At 40.3% G+C, this 21,771-nt stretch overlaps 1 protein-coding gene across 4 annotated transcripts in view; it reads right to left on the reverse strand.

Moving 5' to 3' along the window:
- Positions 1 to 844: 844 nt before the first annotated feature.
- Positions 845 to 21,771, reverse strand: part of LOC105489053 (solute carrier family 24 member 2) — a 269,869-nt gene continuing 248,942 nt past the window's right edge. For 3 of the 4 annotated variants that reach the window (XM_011753672.3, XM_011753670.3, XM_011753671.2), the window contains 3 exons: positions 18,810 to 18,899; positions 11,424 to 11,590; positions 845 to 6,683 (listed from right to left, as the gene is read on the reverse strand). In XM_011753672.3, coding sequence (XP_011751974.1) covers positions 6,434 to 6,683; positions 11,424 to 11,590; positions 18,810 to 18,899 — 507 coding nt within the window. In that variant the 3' untranslated portion in view covers positions 845 to 6,433. The remainder of the gene's footprint in view (positions 6,684 to 11,423; positions 11,591 to 18,809; positions 18,900 to 21,771) is intronic. The other variant, XM_011753673.3, reaches the window with a different exon arrangement.

Below are 21,771 nucleotides of genomic sequence, written 5' to 3' on the forward strand. Positions count from 1 at the left end.
CATCCTTAAAATAATTTTATTCAAAGTTTCAGACTTTTTTTACTTTTCTATTTTTTATGACATGATTTAAAAAATTAGTATTTTCTTTTGGTTAGCTGAGTATTTTGGAGGCCTGTTAGTCTCCAAGGCCTTAGTTACTTACGGATCCATTATGAAGGAATATGCAACCCAATATGTAAGAATGTAGAAACAAATTCCCATCCTTTTGGTGAACCCTAGTCCATGAGATCAATCAGCAGCTTTACAAGTTCTATCCAACCTACCACACAAAAGGATGTAAACACACTGTAGTACTGGTTAATAAGTGGAGATCCAACCATTTACCCCAGTTTCATTTTTAAAATAAAAACATTGATTCCTCTTGATAAATTAGTGAGTGTAAGTGCAGGCCCAGAGCTTTGGAGTAATCTAAAGTGGTGTCTTCCCGATTGTGAGTTCTTTGTGAGTCTGAGATTATGACCTAACGACCTTAGAAACAGTTTGTGACCTTGACTTCACCAGGGCTTCACGGTCATGCTGCACCCAGTATAGTTCAACACTGTTCAGACAGTGATTATGATTAGTCATAAGAACTATGACTAATCATTTAAGAACAATACAAAGAATTTAAAAAGGCTTAGTAGAGAGAAGCTATAAAAATTAAGAGGGTTAAAGACTAAAAAATCTAAAGATAATTTTAATGAAAATAGGTAAAGAACATAGTGGTGACTTCTAACTATGGGGCAAAGAGTGAAGAGTGCCCAGATGCAGTTACTTTCTGCCAACAAAAAAACAGGTTCATTAAGGGGAGGGGTTTGGGTTAATTTGGAGGGAGGCTTTTTCTGATGCTGATGGTTGTTAAACATTGAGCTGGGTCACACCAGCATCTATGCTGGGATCTCCCCCGTAAGAGGATTATCCTTTGGATTAGCATGATAGACTAGACAAACCCTCTTAATGGAATTACATCTTTGGTGGGAGCCTATGCAAGCTCCATGGCATTCTTTCAGACTTAGATATTTGTCTGGTTTTAAAAATTTTATTAGGTTTTCCAGCCTGTCAATGAATGATCTAGTAGAAGTGCTTTGGCTTAGATAATATGGTGCCCTACACAGTCCCTCACTATTTGTACACTAATTTGAAAAGAGTTGCCTATCCCGTCGTAATTGCAAGGTCATTTTTGCCTCTCAAATGCTGCCTGACTTGTGGATTTGCTTGTCCTTTGTAGCTGTTTCTTACTTTCTTAAGAAATCTGTCCCTAACCACATTAAGGACCTCCACGGAGTTTGGGTGGTTCTGAGCAAGGCTGGTGTCCCACGTGTGAGGAAGGCATGCAAAATGCCAGTGTGTACATTAGCTGGCGGGAGTCAGTGTGGAAAACAGAGTCCTTCTAGAGCAAACATGAGTGTGCCTGTGATTTCTACAGATGCCTACAAGCTCCTGGTGATTACCTGCCACAACCTGTGCAGGTCCAAAGCTCCCGGTGAAAAAGGAATATTGCCATGGTGTAATAAGAAGTAATAGAGTTGAGCTGGCTGTGTAGTAGTTCCCTTATTGCTTTTCTTGTTTGCTATATATTTAAAAAATATGAAGCTGCGAGATTAAAAATGAAACACAAAGATAGAAGCAGAGGCAGAGTCAGGGAGCCAACTGTAAATAGATGGTGGAATAGGGCAGGGTTACTTTTCTTTCCCAAGGTCTTCATGAGACGGTTTATTTATTTTTTTAAAAAAATCTAAAACCGTATATGGGCTCTTGTAATTGGCTAAACATAGCCTGATATTTGTAACCATTTCAAACTACATAGGGATATATTTCAATGTGATACTTGGTTTCTTAGAATCCTAGGAGATTAATATCTCCTTTCTTCCCTTTCCTTATTCTATTTTTTTCCCTAACCCACTCTTAATGACAAGGCCTTATTTAGTAATTAAAGACAATATTGTTGAAAGAGGTATAGGGGTTGAGGAGGTATCTTTTAAAAATACTAAGCTGAATGGCTAAGGAAGATGTGGCTTAGCAAGAGTGAGCACTGACTTCTATGCATGCTTTCAGGAGAGAGTTGTTTTTTCCAGAAATCACCCTGAGAACAGCTTCACTTTCTTCTGGAACAGAGCTGCCACCTATAATAGGGCCACCTACTTACTGGAAAAAAAATCTGTCCAGGTGCAAGGAAGCATAGCATCCACATAATCTTGCGTGTGTGTAGGAACGTGGGTGTGTGTTTGGCAGATGTGGGGAGGAAAGCACACGGACATGTTCTGAAATGCTTGCCATCAGACCCATGTTAGATAGTCCAATGCAGTAATTTCTGCAGAGCATTTAACACAACTTCCATCTTCTTCAACTCTACCTGGCCAGCCACTCTACCAGGTGTCATTTCTTTGGTCAACTTTTTGTTAAAGTGGTTTGGAGGTGGGCTGCCTTTGTAGCTCACCTCTTCTCACACTGTTCCAGAGGCCTTTAAAAGCTATGTGCAGTGGTGGGGAGTTTGCCAACTCTCTCCCTGCCCAGGAATGGATGTACATTAACATTGTCAAATGTCTAATCAGTGAGGCAGCTGTGTTTTGCTGAAAGGGCTCCAAACCACCTGATTCATGTCTTCCCTATAAAATAAATTATAATGGCCCTTGTCAGGTGACACCTGTTAGAAGCCTTACAAAGCATTTTCCCTGAATATAAAACAGTCTCCGCCTCTTTTTATAATCTTCTGGGCAAGGCTTTAGGACATTCTGCATCTGCCGAGAGTATAAACAACCCTATCCCTTAGTCCCTGCATATATCATTGCTCTGTCACTGACTCAGTTTAGGTCCTGGGAAGCTGCATAAACACCATCTAATCTTCAGCTTCAGTTCATCAGGATCTGGTCAGGTGCAGAGGGCAGCTGGAGATGGCACGGGCATTCTCAGATGCAATTTAGGAGTTTCTATTTGGGAATTGTCAGTTTGAGCCAAGCTGCTCTGCTGCCTTGGAAGTATGGGGGAGGGCAGGCGGTGACAGCAAGCAAGACCTGCTTGGTTTGCTGTGAGTAAATGAAATCATTTGCGTGCAACTTGTTTACTGTAGATGGATTAATACAATGTTGGCTCTTGAATTGTTGATATCTTTTATACCCTGCTCCAGAGAAGCAAAGAGAGTATCTGCAGTCTAAATTTTTGCTCTGTATTTTCTGTTGTGTATTCTTTGCCTCTATATCAGGATTAGGGATATGGCTGACTGAGTTCCTTAAGGCTATAAATCGATATTCTTAGGGTGGGAAAATATGGGTACATAACGTGAATATTTGTAGGTATACGTGTATGGAACAAACAACCTTATGAAACCAGGAAGAAATGTTCCCTTTGGTTTGTGTGCATGACTTTCCTCTTCCTTGACTTTGGCAAACTTGATGCTCCCTGCTTTAGAATCCTGAATGTGATGGGGTCAGAGGGTGATGATGTAAGTCATATTATATGTGTACATAAAGATCTGGTATAAAGATATATATATATTTATATATGTATATACACAGGCATGCAGGAAAGGAGTTAGAGATGTCCTGTTTTAGAAACCATGATGTGGAAAGTTCTTTCTTATAATTATGCCAATGATTTGAATGGTTTAAAGACCCATTGTTGAACTCTGTACACATCTCTCTGAATTTACCCTGGCTCAACACATAACCACTTATACAGAAATGAAGGGAAAGCAAGGGCAGGCTGTGGAATCACTTGTGTCCCATCCAGTGAGGGAGCAGTGCTATTGAAAGTCAGGCTCAGTGCACATGACTGATGTGGGAACGGGGCTTGGAAATTTTGTCTTCTCAAATGCAACTTCACATGAAAGACCACAACACTTCCTGTGAAGTGGAGCTCTGAGACAAGCAAAGGGCACCATAGCTGCTTGGATCATTCTTCACTGTGAGCTGGGAATAAATGGGAGGGAGTGAGGAAGCAGGGGGAGGATCAGGAATAAGAAGAGGGCGGCACCAGGTCTTCTTCAACTTTTGTTTTACATAATCTGTTTGCAGTTGAGTCAGTCACCTATTTAAACCTTGTTTCAAACAACACACCGGTCAATAATATAAAATTCACACAATAACCAACTTCGCTGCCCTTCAGAAAATATACAGGGAAAACAACTGGAGTTTTTTAACGTTAAAGTTCACTTCCTCATTCTTTCACTCAAAGGAAGTAGCACAAATTCTTGCCCCAGTACGAAGTCCTGACCTTGATGAATGCGATTCATTCCCATTAGGTGGCAGGTTCCAATGAGTGCCTCTATTGGATGGTGTTTCAATAGCTTGGCAGGCACTGTCACACATCTGAAGGCCCCGCTCTGCCGAGTTGGAGAGACGTGAAAACCAGCCTCCGACTGGCAGCCATCTTGATTTCTTGTTTTCCCAGGGGGCCTCGGGTTTGAAGTGCTTTTTGCTTCTGGGTGAAGAGCAATGATGGGCATTTCCTGTTATTGCCATGCTCTGTGGGGTGAGCTGGGGTTTTCTGGAAGGAATACTGAGCTTGATCTGGGGCTGTCAGGTTACCTTTCCTCTTATTCCGCTGTGAGTTCTGCATCCTATCTTCCTATGTTAAGAGGTATGTGGTCACAAGAAAATCATAGCAGGCGTCAATGAGAGAATAGATTGGAGATAGGAACACATACGGTGAAATTTCCCATATGCCGTATGTACCGACTTAAGACATAGGATGGGTACAGAATAATGAACCATCCTTGATTCAATTTTTCAACTGATTTTAAAGAAAGCATGACTTGGAGAAATGAAAAGCGCTCTATATAGTTTTCCACTGATTTAGTTTGCCTATTTTTTCCCCCTTGCTGGCTTTATTTTCTACTGACATAGATCTGAGAAGTCACACAAGGTGTCATGCAGAACTTGCGGGCATTGAATGCATGAAATTAAAATATTCCATGTAATGTTGAGCAAAATCAAGAAATCAAATTGTTAGAGGAATAGCTTGAAACCAGTGTAAGGAAGCTGTCAAATACAGTGTACTCTAAAACCTAGACAGAATCCCAGATAAGGTCCTGATGGAAGAAGAAACATAGATGTTACAAGAACTTTAACCAAAGTCTGGTCCTGGTACAACTCGACCTAGCACTCGGAAACGTTCCTGGGGTGCACTGAGTGTGTAAATGCCTTTTCAAGCATCTCTAATCTGTCTCAACCCAAGCAGTGCTGATCAGAGTTAATTTAGTGCTATTGGGAATAATGATTTCTTCAGACACTAAAGCCCTTTATGACTACATTGGAAAACGTTTTAAAGAACTATGCCCTTTCATCCCATTAGGTGGCAAGGCCCACTAAGCACCTTTACTGGATGGTTTCTTATCACACATCTAGGCTCTCTTGGCAGCCCTTAGCATCAAAATATATCTAAATGACAATCACAGCTAAACTTACCCCCCTTCTTTTGATGATGATGGGACATGCACTGGAAAAATACAGGTTGAGTTTATATAGTCTTGCTGTCCTAGAAAAAGCACTAATTTGGTTTGTAGTCATATTTTCTACTTGCATGCTGGGACAATATAAGAACAAAACAAAACAAAAAGCCCAACCCTGGTTACCTCCCTGCTTCCCCAAACCAATGTCCACCCAGCCTAGGTTTTTAACCTCTGTCTGTCCTAAGTACCCTGACTTTCTTGGTCAGGGTACTCAGTTGGAGGTGGGCAGATGGTCTCCCTGTTTGGCTTGTGGGAATGTTTTGGAAGGCTCAATTCAGGGCCCTACAGACCTTCTCCACTAAGCCCTCCTCCCTGCAAACTATTTCCCTGAACCATCTACCTTACTAGGCAGGATCCCAGTAAGTCCAAGGCAGGCTGAAGGTCACAGCAATGCTACCTTTGTCTACTGGTTCCATTAGTTCTCCTCTTGCACTTAAGAGGTAAAGTCCAGACTGCAGGTTGATGCCCCTTTTCAAATAAGTACTATAAATATACTAGAGCTATCCCTGAAAAAGATGCATTTGTACTTTTATATATATATGATTATATATATATATATAAAATTTTTCTTTCTATTTATTTACAGGTATGTACTAATCTATAGGTATGGAAGGAGAGGTATAGTACAGGAACAGGCAGGATTTGTGTGTTCATGTGCGTATATTTATAATATGTATATTTATAGGTGTATATATATAGCCTCTGTCGTTGTTTGCATCGAATGTACCTCCGACCAGCGAGGAGTACCTGTCAGTGGTGAATAGGGAGAAGCCCCATATTGACGGTTCTCTTTGTCTCTTACATGAAGTCATTTGAGTAGGCAAGGTGGAAGCAGCCTGTGAAGTGAATGGGTCCAGTGTGAATCCATCTCTCCTCAAATCCATCAAGGAGGGACACTTGGTACCCAGGGCTGTGTGCCAGCTGCCTCTTCTCAAGAGGTCAAGGAGCCCAGAGCCCAGAGTGGGGAGGGATCATTCACGCTGCTGGTGCAAGATATGGCTTTTCCTACTAGATGGAGACAGGGCATGTAAGAATTCTGTCTTCCAGGAGAACGCTCACCACCAGGAACACAAAGTAGAGGCCAAACATGATGAAGCCCAGGATTTTGTTCATTCGCCACTTGCAGAGGGCAATGGAGAGGATGACGAAGAGCAGCATGATGAAGAGAAGGACGATGGCACAGAAGAGGCCATTGCTGCTGACAGCCACTGGCTGGAATCTGTGAATGACCGTGTACAGGAGCCAGGGCAGTGGGAGCCTGTGCAGGAGGGAAGCAGGGCAGAGGGGAGTGGGAAGACAAGGGGGGAGTAGTCAGACACGTTGAAGAAGGCAAACAACCTACTACTTTCTTAGGAACTCTAATCTGTGTGTCTTGTTAGGTTCACTATGACTCGGGCACGGTTGGCCCAGGAAACCACATAAGGAAATAAGACTTTAAAAACCTTTATGTTCTGACTGAATTCAGAGCAGGGAGAACAGTTAGACAACATCAAAGACATGACTGCTGTCGGTGATTTCTGCATTTGTGAATTTGATTGGAAATTATTTTGTTTCCTTCCTAGTTGAGATTAAAATGTTGCTTTCAGTCCTAAAAAGGTGAATTGCAGGATTTGCACAGGGTGAAGGGAGCAGGCAGGTGCAAAAAAGGTAGAGAAATGAGTGGTGAAAATGAGGAAAAAATTAAAAAATGGAGACAAAGAATAGCAATGACTTAAATAACAATCTAAAGGCAAGTGAAATTAAATGACGGTGGTGGGGGCCATGATACAATATCATAGTCTGAAGTTTATTCTGGGAAAGATGTTGACAATTGTTTGATGAAAAATTGGTCTTTTTGAAAGATTTAAGGAAGGCAGTATCTTACATTTGTGATGTGTTTTTTTTAAAAAAAAAACTTTATTATATATTTTTATACCTGTTTTCTCCCTTGTCATTCAGCTTTTAAAATCTGAGGATCTCTTGTGTTTCCTATCCAGAGCGGTGATTCTGAAAGCCCTCAGGAGAGCTAGTTTCCACTACACCACAAGTGTTGACTAGGACTCTGAGAAAGGAAGATGCTGGGAGTGCAGGGCTCAGGGGACATGGGCATTTCCAAGTGGCTGGTGATAGGCGTCTGGCTCTACCCATCAGCCTAAAGACAGCATCGTGGCTAAGGAGATACCTGCTTGGCTGGCTGAGCTTTCTGAATGACAAAAGCTAAGGGAGGTTTAGTTTTGGCCTAGTCTCAGGGTGTGGAAGAGGAGATACTCTTTTGAAACATTACGTTCTCCAAAGGAAGACAGAAATAATGAGGGTGAAAGGGGCAGTGAGTTTATAGATCTGCCTCCTATGCTGGAGAAGAGGGAATTGGAAGGCAGAGCCCATGCATTGTGGATCTTTGAAATTCCAGGCCTGGCACATGCAGTCCCTAACTGGGTGCATATATTAACCTGGGCCAAGCTGAAGTGATCGATGTTACTGCCTTGTGGGGATCAGTACAGGCACTTTATCCACTAGAGCCTGGCCAGGAGGGGCTTCCTTCTGTGAACTTGTCGGGGAGGGGTTCCCAGCCTGGGAACAAGGGGTAATTCCAGTTCTTAGTGGGAGGGGGCAGCCTTGGCATCCTGGGGTCAGCAGTGAAAAGTCAGAAAAGGGAAGGGGAGGGCCTGAGAGTGGTGGTGATGCCAAACTGAGAGCCGTTGACAGGGACTTGGTCTGGGAAACTCTTCTTCCATCTCGTGAAGAAAAGACCAAAACCAATTTTATTCTTATTACACACACACACACACACACACACACAAACACAAACACACACACACACGCTTCTAGTGAAGTTGAGTTTAATAGCACTACAAATGGCTTGCAAAAACCTTTCGGGGGAAAATGACACTTTTCATGCCTTTGGGTCTACCAATTCTTTTTTTTTGTTTTGTTTTTTTGTTTTTTTTTGAGATGGAGTCTCGCTTTGTCACCCAAGCTGGAGTGCAGTGGCGTGATCCTGGCTCACTGCAAGCTCCGCCTCCTGGGTTCATGCCATTCTCCTGCCCCAGCCTCCCGAGTAGCTGGGACTACAGGCGCCCGCCACCGCGCCCGGCTCATTTTTTGTATTTTTAGTAGAGACGGGGTTTCACCGTGGTCTCGATCTCCTGACCTTGTGATCCGCCCGCCTCGGTCTCCCAAAGTGCTGGGATTACAGGCGTGAGCCACCGCGCCCGGCCTGGTCTACCAATTCTATTGTCAGGAATTAAGTATAAAAATAACTGAAAATGCAGATTAAATTTTACTCAGAAAATGATCATTTCAGTGTTATTTTGAATAATAAAAAACTGAGTATCTCTAATAACCTCTAATAACAGGGAACTAGTTAAATAGCAAATAAGTAAATGTAATGTTATATAGCTGTTTAAAAATCACAAGCTTAGAATGCTACAGGAAAACAGCCATAATACAATTGTAAGCTAAAAATGAAAGATGTATACATATACACAAATAGCAATGTAATTTCAATCATGTGAAATACACAAGAATTTCAAAAGGGTGGTGAGTTATTGATCTTTAAGCTTTATTTTTCTTTTCTTTTTTCTTTTTTTTTTCTGAGACGGAGTCTTGCTCTGTCACCCAGGCTGGAGTGCAGTGGCACGATCTCAGCTCACTGCAACCTCCGCCTCCTGGGTTCAAGCGATTCTCCTGCCTCAGCTTCCTGAGTAGTTGGGACTGCAGGCGCACGCTGCCATGCCTAGGTAAGTTTTGTATTTTCGGTAGAGACGGGGTTTCACCATGTTGGCCGGGATGGTCTCAGTCTCTTGACCTTGTGATCCGCCCGCCTCGGCCTCCCAAAGTGCTGGGATTACAGGTGTGAGCCACTGCACCCTGGACCTTTATTTTTATTTTCTATATCTGTGAGTATATGTTAATTTCAGAAGCATAAAGAAAAGGCTGGCAAAGCTATGAAGAAACTTTTACACTTAATATATTGCTAATGACATCACTCAATATATTGTCAAAAATGTTGTAAGCTGGTGTAATTTCTTGGGAAAGAACTTTTTGGAAAAGAAATATACAAAATACATCAATAGCCATTAAGATGTTCAAAATATTTAGTTCATTAATACTGCTTAAAGGAATTTATCCTAACAAAACAATTGAAAGAGGTTTTTCTTCATAAAGATGTTCATCAAAACTCCCATAGCAGAAAAATTTTAAAAATCCTATAAAAGAAAAGGAAAAAGCCACTGAAAAACAAGAGGGAAAATTTGAAGCCACAAAATGTTAGTTATGAGCTATGAAGAGTCTTAGAAAAATGGTTATGAATTACTAATTTATTCATAGATGCCTCTTTATGCCAGGCATATATTGCTTTAAAATGGAAAAATAAAAGCCTTCCAAGCAGATAAAACTGAATATTTTACTAAGAAAACTTTGTGAAATACATGGAAGAAAACAAACAAAACAAGAAGTGTTGTTTCTGAGTGATAGAATTAGGAGTGACTTTTCTTTAAACTTCCATTTGTGTGTTTATATAATTTAAGAATAATGAACAACAAGCATTTTGTAATTCTTCATAATATACTATAGAACATTACTATTATTATTTTTTTTACAAGAGATTGATCAAGAACACTACTATGAATATTTGGACCACAGAATTGAGAAACACTATTTAGGCATTCATTCATTCACCCATCCATCCATCCATCCATCCATCCATCCATCCATTCCACAAACATGTGTCAAACAACTACCAGTGACAGCAATGCAGTAAGCTCTGAGGAGTTCCTGCTCTTGGGGATGCACAGTCTAGTAGGCAGATATACCAGGACAAAGAGTAAGACGTACAGAGAGTTTATAGGGACAAGAGCCTCTAAGTCGGGCCCAGGAGAATCAGAAATCAGGATTTAAGTTGTCACTGAAAGGATAAGTCAGAGTTTTCCAGTCAGATAAGCATGGAGAGCTCTTCAGTGGGGGCTCACGTGTGATTGAGACAGTGGACACTCACAGCAGTTTTATGCAGAGAGTGCTACAATTGATAGCACAGACTCTTTGTTCAAATCCTAGCTACTGCATTTAATAGTTGTGTGAACTCTGGGCCTTTCAGTATTTTTACCTGAATAATAGGGGTGATAATACATACTTCATAGGATTATTGTGTGGCTTAAATGGAGAAAAATGTACACACAGTGCACATGGTAGACACTGTAGGAAAAACAATATGGTAATGGAAAGGTGCAAGACAGAACAATATTTAAGATATTCAATGAGAAAGTAGGTGCTTTCAGTAAGGTTCCAGACTCAAGTGTTAGGAGCCCAGTACTCCAGGGAACGTAAGGATAATGTCTTATATCTTATTTTCTCAGGGTACTGATGTTCGAGTTTGTCAGACTACTTTTACTTTTGACAAGTTAAATAAAATGGTAGAGATCACAGCACCCCAAACCCCAATCCGATTCACTTTAGTGATTATTCATATTGAGAGCTCACGTTTGTTTCATTGTAAGAACAGATCTCACCTTCTGGCTTTAGAAAACCTAGAATATCTTCACCAGTGCAGATAAAGAAATGGTAATGCCAAGATTCTCAGTATTTTCCAAGGAAGGATACGAGATATGTATGGTGGGCCTATATTTGTCCCAATCTACCTTAAAATCCAAATCTCACCTTAGGCTGGTGGGGACTTGAATTAAAATTAGAATGTGAACATTCTTATCATGAAGCTATCACATGATATCTCAGTTCCACTTGAATGTTGTTATATAAGTGAAATTCTCCCAAAATATTTCCTAAAATATCCATTCTGTATGTAGGTATGTGTTTCTGCTTGTCTAGGGATGACTTATTTTTCATTAAGTTCTCAGAAATGAGAAATAGAATTGGGGAAATGAAACCGTATTCTCAGTCTTTACTCTGTATTGGTATTGGTTAGTCGTAGGCTCAGAGATCCTGGTCATGTCTCTGCAGCTTCTAAGAAGACAAAGACACTGGTGGAGCTGGTGTGCACCTTTGTAGAACTATCTCTACTCACCCTACAGTGATGTCAAAAATGTTGCTTCCAACAGAGCTGGACACAGCCATGTCCCCTAACCCCTTCCGGGCCACTATGACACTGGTGATAAGATCAGGGATGGAGGTCCCAGCAGCCAAGATGGTCAGGCCCATAATCTCTTCACTGATGCCGATTGTCTCTCCAACCTAAATGTCAGGACAGGAATACACATCTCAGTGTTTGAAGTTACAAAATCATAAAAACCACAAAAATTTCAATGCAACCTCCTTTTAATGCATTTCCATACTGTGCTATGCGAAGTGCTGAGATGATAAAGATGAATAAGCCACAATCATTGCTAATAGAATTTATATTTTTAGGATATTCAGACCCAAGGCATCAGGAATGTTCACATGATAAACAGATAATCTCCGATAAAGAGCTCTAGAGGGCTAGAGTGCAGCGTTTATATGGTGCTTTCTAAGACTGAGTCAGGGAAGCTCCAGGATTAGAGGTAGAAAAGTCAATTGGCCATGGAATCTAGGGGCAGTGGCACAAAGTCCTGTGGCAGATTTGCCCTTCAACTTACTACCAAAACCAAGGACTGACACCCAAGGTCTCAATTTTCCTTTAGCATCTCCTAGTGTCTATAACCCATTCTTAAACACTTCAAGATTCTATCATTTCCACTGGAAACTCGATGCTGGGTGTTTTGGGTTTTGGTAACACACAGCAAAGCAGCTGTGGAGAAGCAAAAGCCAGAAAATCAGAGGACCTGGATCCAAGATCTGGCTCTGGTATGTGTTAATTTCTTGACATTTTGCTTACTGTACCAATTGTACAGTGTCTTTGATCCTCACTTTGCCATCTATAAACTCGGGATAATAATACCTACTTTAGCAGGTACTTGTGAGGACTAAATGATAATTTGTGAAAGACTCTTTGTAAATAGTACATTATTATTGAAAAGCAAGGGGAGGGTGGTTATTAACTTTTTTTTTTTTTTTTTTTTGGTCTTTGTCTTTGCCTTTTAAGACTGATGAGTTCTATTTTGAAAGGTTGGTCTAGTCTCAGGTGGAAGCTCCTCCATTCTCTTGAGCAGTTTGTCTCCTTGGGACTTTCTAGAAAAACTTTCTATTTTTATTTTTAGAGATGGGTTCTTGCTCTGTTGCCCAGGCTGGAGTGAAGTGGCACAGCCATAGCTCACTGCAGCTTCAACCTCCTGGGCTCAAGCGATCTTCCAACTTTAGCCTCCAGAGTAGCTGGGACCACATGTGAGCACTGCCACACCTGGCTAATATTTTTTAGAGATGGGTCTTACTATGTTGCCCAGGCTGGTCTTGAACTCCTGGCCTCGAGATCCTCCTGCCTTGGCCTCCCAAAGTGTTGGGATTACAGGTGTGAGCCACTGTGCCTGGCCTCTTGGGACTTTTAAAACCTATACATGTTTTGCTGGTGTTGGTGAACTGTGGCTCTGAAAACTTTCAAGATAATGCTTTCCATCTGGTTTCCGATAGGTTATCTGATGATGTCCAGCATTTTTTGAAAAAATTTAAAGGGCCAAAATAGCACATAAGGATAAAGGCTTTTTGGAAATAGAATACACTCATTTCTTAATCCTTTTTAAAAAATTCTTATTTTTATAAGAAATAGCGTGGTTCCTACTAGCTTAAAAGCATATTTTTATGTTGATGGTCATGCCTGCTCCAGAGCCTGATGAGCTGAACTAGCTTACCCTGTCCTCATGGGACACACAGTCACTGCTCCCCATTAGTAAGTTCCATATATGCAGGATCCTCACCTTGGTCACTGTGATCTCCCTAATTGACAGAATATACAGAGCCTGGTACATGGCAGATTCTTAGTACCAATTTGCTGAGTAAGCAAATCAATTTGCATACATAGGTGATTTCACCAGCATATTTTTCTGCTGATTCTCCTAGAAAAAGTTCAATAAGAGTTTCGCACAGGAGTGCCCTATTTGAGCAAAAAGTTGTCAATTGTTTGTTAGATTTGGAGTGAAGCATTGTCAAAGACTGAGAAGATGCTGACTAAACAATTGTCACTGTTGGCAAGTTCCAATCTATTTAGAACATTCTTAATAATTCTTGGAGGGAATTCTAAAGTAGCGACTGTTTCAAAAATTATTTGCTGGGCACAATGGCATGCACTGTAGTCGCAGCTATGGGGGTTGAGGCACAAGGATCTCTTGAGCCTGGACATTCGAGACCAGACTGGGCAACATAGCAAGACCTTGTCCCCAAAATATAAACAAAATAATTCCTATTTGGAGTTTGAACACTACTATATACAGGAAAACATAGGAATTGAAGAAGAGAAAGATGGTGGTGTGGTTAAGAGCACTGGCTTGGGAGATGACAGTGCTGGGTGCAAATCCTAGCCTGCCACTCCTAGTGCAAGGTAGACAACTTCCCTGAGTCTCAGTTTTTCCCATCTGTAAAATGAAGAAAATATCCACTCAGAATTGTTGATGACTATATGTGATGATGCAAATGAAGCATATAGCACAGTGTCAGGCATAAAGTAAATGTTAAAAAAAAAAACCTATACTTAATTTTAATTTTTTTCTTTTGTTGAGACGGAGTCTCTCTCTGTCATCCAGGCTGGAGTTCAGTGGTGTGATCTCGGCTCACTGAAACCTCTGCCTCCCGGGTTCAAGTGATTCTCCTGCCTCAGCCTCCCAAGTAGCTGGGATTACAGGCGTCTACCACCACGCCTGGCTAATTTTTGCATTTTTAGTAGAGATGGAGTTTCACCATGTTGGCCAGGCTGGTCTTGAACTCCTGACCTCAGGTAATCCGCATGCCTTGGCCTCCCAAAGTGCTGGGATTGCAGGTGTGAGCCACTGCACCTGGCCAAAAAACTAGATTTTATAACTCAGGCATTACTCCTTTCCCTCTCCAATTTATTAGACTATCAGGTGTCTGGTAGCAGGAACAGAAATGGGCTTACTGGGGCCAATTCACATCATGGAAAACTTCATGAGAATTTTCATTAGACATCAAACCCCTGGTGAATCTGTGTGGCTCTAGAAATCCTTTCGTGGAAGGAGAACTAGTCTTCATGAGCTTGTTTTGAGTACATTTCACTCAAGTTAACTTTTGTCAAATCAGTAAAGGTGATGGGTACATGGACGGGACAGTACTCTGAAAAATCAGGGAGCACCAGAGAGGCTTAGAGCTTTCAATAGAAAGAATATCAGCAGTCTTTTGGGGAAATTCTTTCATTTTCTTAAAAAAAAAAAAAGCCAATCATGAGGCCCATGCTGCTCCCAGTATTCCGTAATGCAGTTCTGTGCCTTGGTTTAAGGAGGATCTGAAAGAATGCTAATTGGCTAAATGAGACAAAAGGTCTTATTTGACTCTTAAAATTAACTTCTAATATTAGATGCAGGATTGACTTTAACCACAGATTTTCATCACCCATTAAATTCATTAAAGTGTAAAAACAATAAGCAACAAGAATAACAAAAACAAAAAGGCAAAAAAAAAAAAAAAAAAACCCACAAAAAAACCCAAAAAAAGCCAAGGGCAAATTGCGTTAAAGCGTTGTAGGTGAAGGACGTTTATTTTTTGCCAAACAGTAGCCAAATTATCAAATAGCATTTATGATAAAAGTGTTGATAACAAAAGAGTTGAACACTAAATGGTATAACTGCTATGGATTTTATAGTTCAGAAGTACAAACAACAGAGTTAGAGCTAGACTTCTTGGAACAGAATCTATTTTGTTCAGCTGTCTGGGTGTTTTGAAAGATGTATTTCTATAGGAAAAAAGAGAAACTTCTCTTCCATCATTGAAAAGTAAGGCTTCCGTTTATGCCTTTCATTCACCTTGGCTTTTTAAAATTATTCTTTCAGGCATTGAATTTGTGTTCCTTTTCTTTGAAAGAATAAAAAGAAAACAAGACTGGAATTAAGGTAATCATTAAAAAGAAAAAGATGGAACCCTGAATAATGATGTTTTATAAAATGGCAAAAAAGAAATATCTGGGAAACAACATATCGCAGCAAGTTAGGAAAACACCATTTTTTCTTTATTAGTATATGAAGAAATAAAAGATGATTATTAAGAAAAACTATTATATGTTATAAATGGCAAACAGTCCTTTCAGCCTGGACATCTGGAGGCTGAAAAGCAGCCCACCTTCTGCTGTGATTTCTGCCAGGTGTTGGTAGCAAATGTCTCTCAATGAGTATAGAAAATAATGACTCCAAGGCACAGAGAACTTGCTCAGGAAGCCAATGATTTTTTGGAAATATCCAGGAAGAGTAATCTGAAGTCAAATGTCAGTAAAATAACTGTGATATGAATAATATAAAATAACTTGTAGAAATAAGACAGTGTATCAGCCAGCGTTTTCTGTGGATCTTGCTAGTAACATGTATTCTTTTTTTTTTTTTTCGAGGCAGAGTCTTGCTCTGTTGCCCAGGCTGGAGTGCAGTGGCGGGATCTCGTCTCACTACAAGCTCCGCCTCCTGGGTTCATGCTATTCTCCTGCCTCAGCCTCCTGAGTAGCTGGGACTACAGGCGTCCACCACTACGCCGGGCTAATTTTTTGTGTTTTTAGTAGAGACAGGGTTTCACCGTGTTAGCCAGGATGGTCTCTATCTCCGGACCTCGTGATCCGCCCTCCTCGGCCTCCCAAAGTGCAGGGATTACAGGCGTGAGCCACCGCGCCCGGCAGTAACATGTATTCTTTTGAAAACCAAGGTATGCTTTACATAGAGGAAAACTCATTCTCCTTTTTAAAAAGTGTACAGTTCTGCAAGTTTTTTGTTTTCTTTTACTTTTTTTTTTTTTTTTTTAAAGACAGGGTCTCGCTCTGCCACTCATGCTGGAGTACAGTGGTGTGATCTTGGCTCATTGCAGCCTTCACCTCCTGGGCTCAAATGATCCTCCCCCCTCAACCTCCTGAGTAGCTGGGACTACAGGCATGTGCTACCATGGCCGGCTAATTTTTTGTATTTTTGTAAAGACAGGGTTTTGCCATGTTGCCCAGGCTGATCTTGAACTCCTGGGGTCAAGGGATCTGCCTGCCTCAGCATCCCAAAGTGCTGGGACTACAGGCAGGAGCCACTGCAAGCAGCCTGCAAGTTTTTACACATATATGCAGCCATGTTTCTCCACATCCTTATCAACACATGCCACTTTTTTTTAATAGCCAACCTAGTGGTTGTGAAGTGATATCTTGTGATTAGTTTTTACAAGTTTATTGAGACATAATTTACGTACCATAAAACTTAGCCATTTTAAAGTGTATAATTCAATGGTTTTTTAATATATTCAGAGTTGTGCAGGCTTCATAATTTAGGTTTAGAACTTATTAATCATCCCCAAAAGAAACCCATACCCACTGGCAGTCACTCCGCATTTCCCCCCAACATCCCCAATCCTAGGCAACTATTAATATTAACCTATTATATGTCTCTATAGATTTGCCTGTTCTGTGCACTTCATATAAATGAAATCATATGATATGTGTCCTTTTATGACTGGCTTTTTTTCACTTAGCATAATATTTTATAGTTTCATGTTGTAGCATGTATTGGTACTTTATTTCTTTTTACTGTGTAATATTCCATTGTATGGATATACTGTATTTTGCTTATCCATTCATCAGTTGATGGATATTTGGGTTGTTTTCACTTTTTGGTATTTATGAATAATGCTACTTTGAACATTTGTGTACAAGTGTTTGTGGACGTATGTTTTCATTTCTCTTAAGTCTATTCCTAGGAGTGGAATTGCTAGATCATATGGTAACTCTATATTTAATGTTTTGTGGAACTGCCAAACTATTTCCCAAAGTAGATGCACTGTTTTACATTCCTACCAGCAGTATGTAAGGATTCGAATTTCTATACATCCTCATCAACACTTGTTAAGTTCTGTCTTTTTTATTATACCCATCCTAGTGGGTGTAAAGTGGTATCTTGTTATGGTTTTGATTTACACTTCTTTAATCAATAATGATGTTGAGCATATTTTCTTGTGCTTTTTAGGCATCTGCGTATCTTTTTCGGTGAAATATCTGTTCAGATCTTTAAAATTAGGATACTTGAAGATGCTTGCCTTCCTATTACAGAGCTTTAAGCTTATATCTTGGATACAAGTGCTTTATCAGATATATATGATTTCCAAATATTTTCTTCCAGCCTGTGGTTTTTCTTTTCCTTTTTAATGGTGTTTCCTGAAGAGCAAAAGTTATAATTTTGATGAAATCTAATCAATGTTCTTGCTTTCGTGGATCATGCTTTGGTATTGTATCCAAGAACTCTTTGCCTGGCTTATGGTCATACAGATTTTTTTTTTTCTGTCCTCTAGAAGTTTGATAGCTTTACCTCTTATACTTAAAACTATGATCCACTTTCAGTTAAATTTTATGTAAAATATGAGGTAAGGATCTAAGTTTATTTATTTTGCCATATGGAAATCCAATTATTCCAGCACCATTTGTTGAAAAGTCTATTCACGTATGTTCTCAGTGTATATTTCCTTATTTCAAATGGCTATATTTTATTTATGTTGCCAAGTATAATAATATTAGGATTATATTAAACAAAGGATACAAGTGGGAAGTTTGGGATTTATGTAGTTTATAAGAGAGGTTAAAAGTATGATTTTTGGAGTTGCAGAGTCCTGCGTTAAAATCTTAGTTCTACCTATGTGATTTTGGGTAATCTTACCAGCTTTAAGCTTAACTTCTTTATCTGTGAACTGTGGATCATAATAGTACCTCCTTCATAGGCTTTGAACCTATGTATAGGGTTACTGTCAAGATTATAAAGACAAAGGGATGTGAATTGCTGGGTGTGTAGTACATACTCAATTATCAATGGTTACCACTATTATCTTTGAAAATGTGAAACCCTTGACTTACTCTTCATTCATGCTTTTCAATAACGAATACTGAGAGTGTATTCTTGTGATAGACATGACTTGTATTGAGTTAAAAATACATAATCATTTATGTAAAGTAAAGCTCAAGGAAGAGGCTATTTTGTCTCCAGATGCGTTCCTAGAGCCAGTTTTGAAAGGCTGGTGAGAATGTGAGGTGAGTGGCTGCTCAAGATAAAGTAAGTACTACTGAAGCAGGCACAATCTTGACATTGCTCCCAGGTCTGGGTTGTCCTGGTGTCCGTCAGGCTGCAGAAGTAAGACGTAGTTAGACTTGCCTGCCTCCACTTGGCTGTCCAGAGGCTATGCTGATTCATTTCCAGGCTACGGCCAGGAGACTAGGGAAAGTTAAGTGGATAAATTCCTCTAGTCCTGGAATGCTGACTTGTCGGTGTCACACCCAATACTGTTGTGGCAGTTGCAGAAAGCAAGCACAATGATTAAACACTTGACAATCAGGACTGGAGAAAAACCAGGCAGATGAATGTCACTATCAAAATCTTACCTGGTGGGCCCACCAGACCATCAAGTAAGAGAATACTGCAATCCAGGTAATGGAGCCAAAGAACGTGATGGGAAAAAACTTCCTTGATGACTGAAAGACAACCAGGAAGAGTTCAGAATATTAGTGTTATCCATTGAGACTGATCTGGAAATCCAAAGCTAAAGCCACCATTGTAGCTATTTCTCTAGCATTTCCTGCATCTTAGTAGGATTGGCGATCAAAAGGCCCTACTCATTCCTGATCAAGCTGGGACAGTAAGATTCTTCCTTGGAAATGCGAAATTGATAGGAACTGAATGATCACAGTGCTGGTTCCTGAGATGGAAGTCTTGGAGAGAATGTCTGTTAGTTCCTGCTATTAGATGTTTAGATTCCCTCTGCTCTTGCCCTTTCTAAGGCCTGGATTTTTGGCCGTTCCTCAATATTAACACCATATTCTCCCTCCTCCTTTTTCTTTCTTTTGCTCCAATGTTTGTCAGAATCAGTTTCTATTGCTTGCAAACCATGAATCCTAACAATCCATATGCCAGGAAACCTATGGGATTAATTCCATTGAACAAGAAATGGGAAGGATCAGCAGGTTTAAAAATAGATAGACTCATCTTACAGTCCCACCAATTATCAAGAAAGCCACACAGAAGAAGCCACCACCACAGCTTTTATAGATTCTAGATGACGGCCATTCTCCAGGACACTGGAACCACACATGGACCAGAGTAGACAGAGGCAGAAATGCTCAATTGTACTGATTTCCACTGAGATGGCAGATCAGACATTGCTCTCAAGAATGTTTTCTCTCCTGTTCACCACCCCAAAATACATTATGTTCAATTCTGCTTCTAGAAGTAGACTTTATGCTATCCCAGGCATAAAGTGTGAGCACTTTTAAAGTTTCCTAGAAATAGCCAGAAAAATCAGACACTTGAAATGCACTGTTTCTTACCCAGCCCCACTACAGAGAAATCCAGGCTTGCACTGTAGTGGTGTTCTTTTGATGTCCTTTGTTGAAAAATTGGGGTCCTTTAAAAACACACTCAGACAGCACAATGCTGTCAGAGAGCCTCTCGCCTATTATTGCCAAACACTTTTTATTTCAAAGCTTTCCACGTTGAGAAACAATCCCACTTTTTGCTTTGATAATGCCATCCAATTTTATCTAGAGAAATGAATTTTAAAGTTGACTTGTATGAAAGCAATCTCAATTGTTTGAAGGGCTGACCTTGGGCACTCATATAGAACACATTCTGTCATGGCTTTTGAGAGCTCCATTAAAAGGAAAAGATAAACTCATACATGGTAATCTTTTGAATATCAATAATGATGAACACAGTCTCTATTGCTCCAAACCAGGCTTACGTTTTCTTTACTAATTTCGAGTTTTTAATATATATTTTTTGTGATCATTTGCATGGTTCTTTTAAATTTTACCCCATCCATTTCTTTAAATGACTGCTGTTTTGTGGGGCCATTTGTTAGCTGGGATGGTTGGAAGACCAAGCAGGTTTGATTAAATCGGGGAAGGGCATCAGGCCACAGTGAGTAGCCAAAACGTTATCCTCAAATGCTTTTCCCTGCCCCCTTTTAGAAGAAAAATATTTTGGACAAGGACTCAGACCCCTCCTGGGGACCTAAGCACTTTAATGGGTAATGGGGGAAAAAAAAGTAATTTTTTTAAAAGTGGAGTTGGAGACCCTCACTTTCCCCCCACCGCCCCCGAGACAGTTTTACCATCACCCAGGCTGGAGTGCAGTGGCATGATTTTGGCCTACTGCAACCTCTGCCTCCTGGGTTCAAGCAATTTTCCTGCCTTAGCTCCTGAGTAGCTGGGATTACAGGGACCTGCTACCACACTCCGTTAATTTTTTTTTTTACTTTTAGTAAAGGCAGGGTTTCACCATGTTGGCCAGGCTGGTTTCGAAATCCTGACCTCAGCCTCCCAAAGTGCTACGATTACAGGTGTGAGCCATCGCACCCAGCCATTAGATCTTCATTTATGAAAGCAATTTTTTTTTTTAAAGCTAGGACTCAGCTGGATTCTGAAGACTGAATTCCCTGAGCCAGTGCTAGGAGATCAAGTTTTCCAAGGCATTCAGCTTATTAAATTTCCCATCCTTTGCATCTGGTCACAGTCACTGTTTCAGGATCCTACATACAATGAGGGTTTCATCTTCCATGGCTGTGCTCTGTTACAGGAAAGAGAAGAGCACTCTTGCCATGTGGGGTCACATGTGTGATTCGAGCCCCAACCATTGCTTGATTCTGGGTAATGTATGAGGATAATGAAAACCTTTCTACATGCTTTAAGGTGTGGCATAAGTACTGGGTGTCCCAGGAGAGTCCTCATTTCATAGATTGCTCGTTTTCCAGTTTAGCTCATTTAATAAATGTATAATTATTATTTCAACCTTGTACCTCTGCCTGTTTGTTCTTTGAGATAACTTCACAAGTCAGAATCAAATCATTTGAACATATTTCTCATCTGAAAAATATCATAACTGAGCTACAGAAAATTCCTAGCCATAAGGTAGAAAGCGAGGTATCAGACAAGGAATTAAAGGAACTAAATTCAAATGAACATACTAGTGACAACCTCTCTAAATTAATATTTGATGCTCAACCTCTCTAAATTAATATTTGATGACAACCTCTCTAAATATTTGGCTCATAATTAAGAAGCCAATTAGTAATTAATGGGCATCAAAACATACCTAATGTTGCATTAGGGGCTCAATGAAAAAGGCTAAAAATAAATTTTCTTTGTGAATTTTCAGAGTCTTCATCATAAGCTAGAGGTAGATAAAGTCTGAGAACTTACTCTGTACCCAGATCCTGAACTAGAGATAAAATTGAAACTAGGTCTGCCTGACTGTACCGCATGTGCTCCCAATATCTAGGTTATACTGACTCTTTCCTAAAGAAAAACAGGGCCAATAATGCTCAAAATATACTCCGCCATAGACATA

This window comes from Macaca nemestrina, chromosome 14 (assembly GCF_043159975.1).
Source record: "Macaca nemestrina isolate mMacNem1 chromosome 14, mMacNem.hap1, whole genome shotgun sequence".
Classification (NCBI taxonomy): domain Eukaryota; kingdom Metazoa; phylum Chordata; class Mammalia; order Primates; family Cercopithecidae; genus Macaca; species Macaca nemestrina.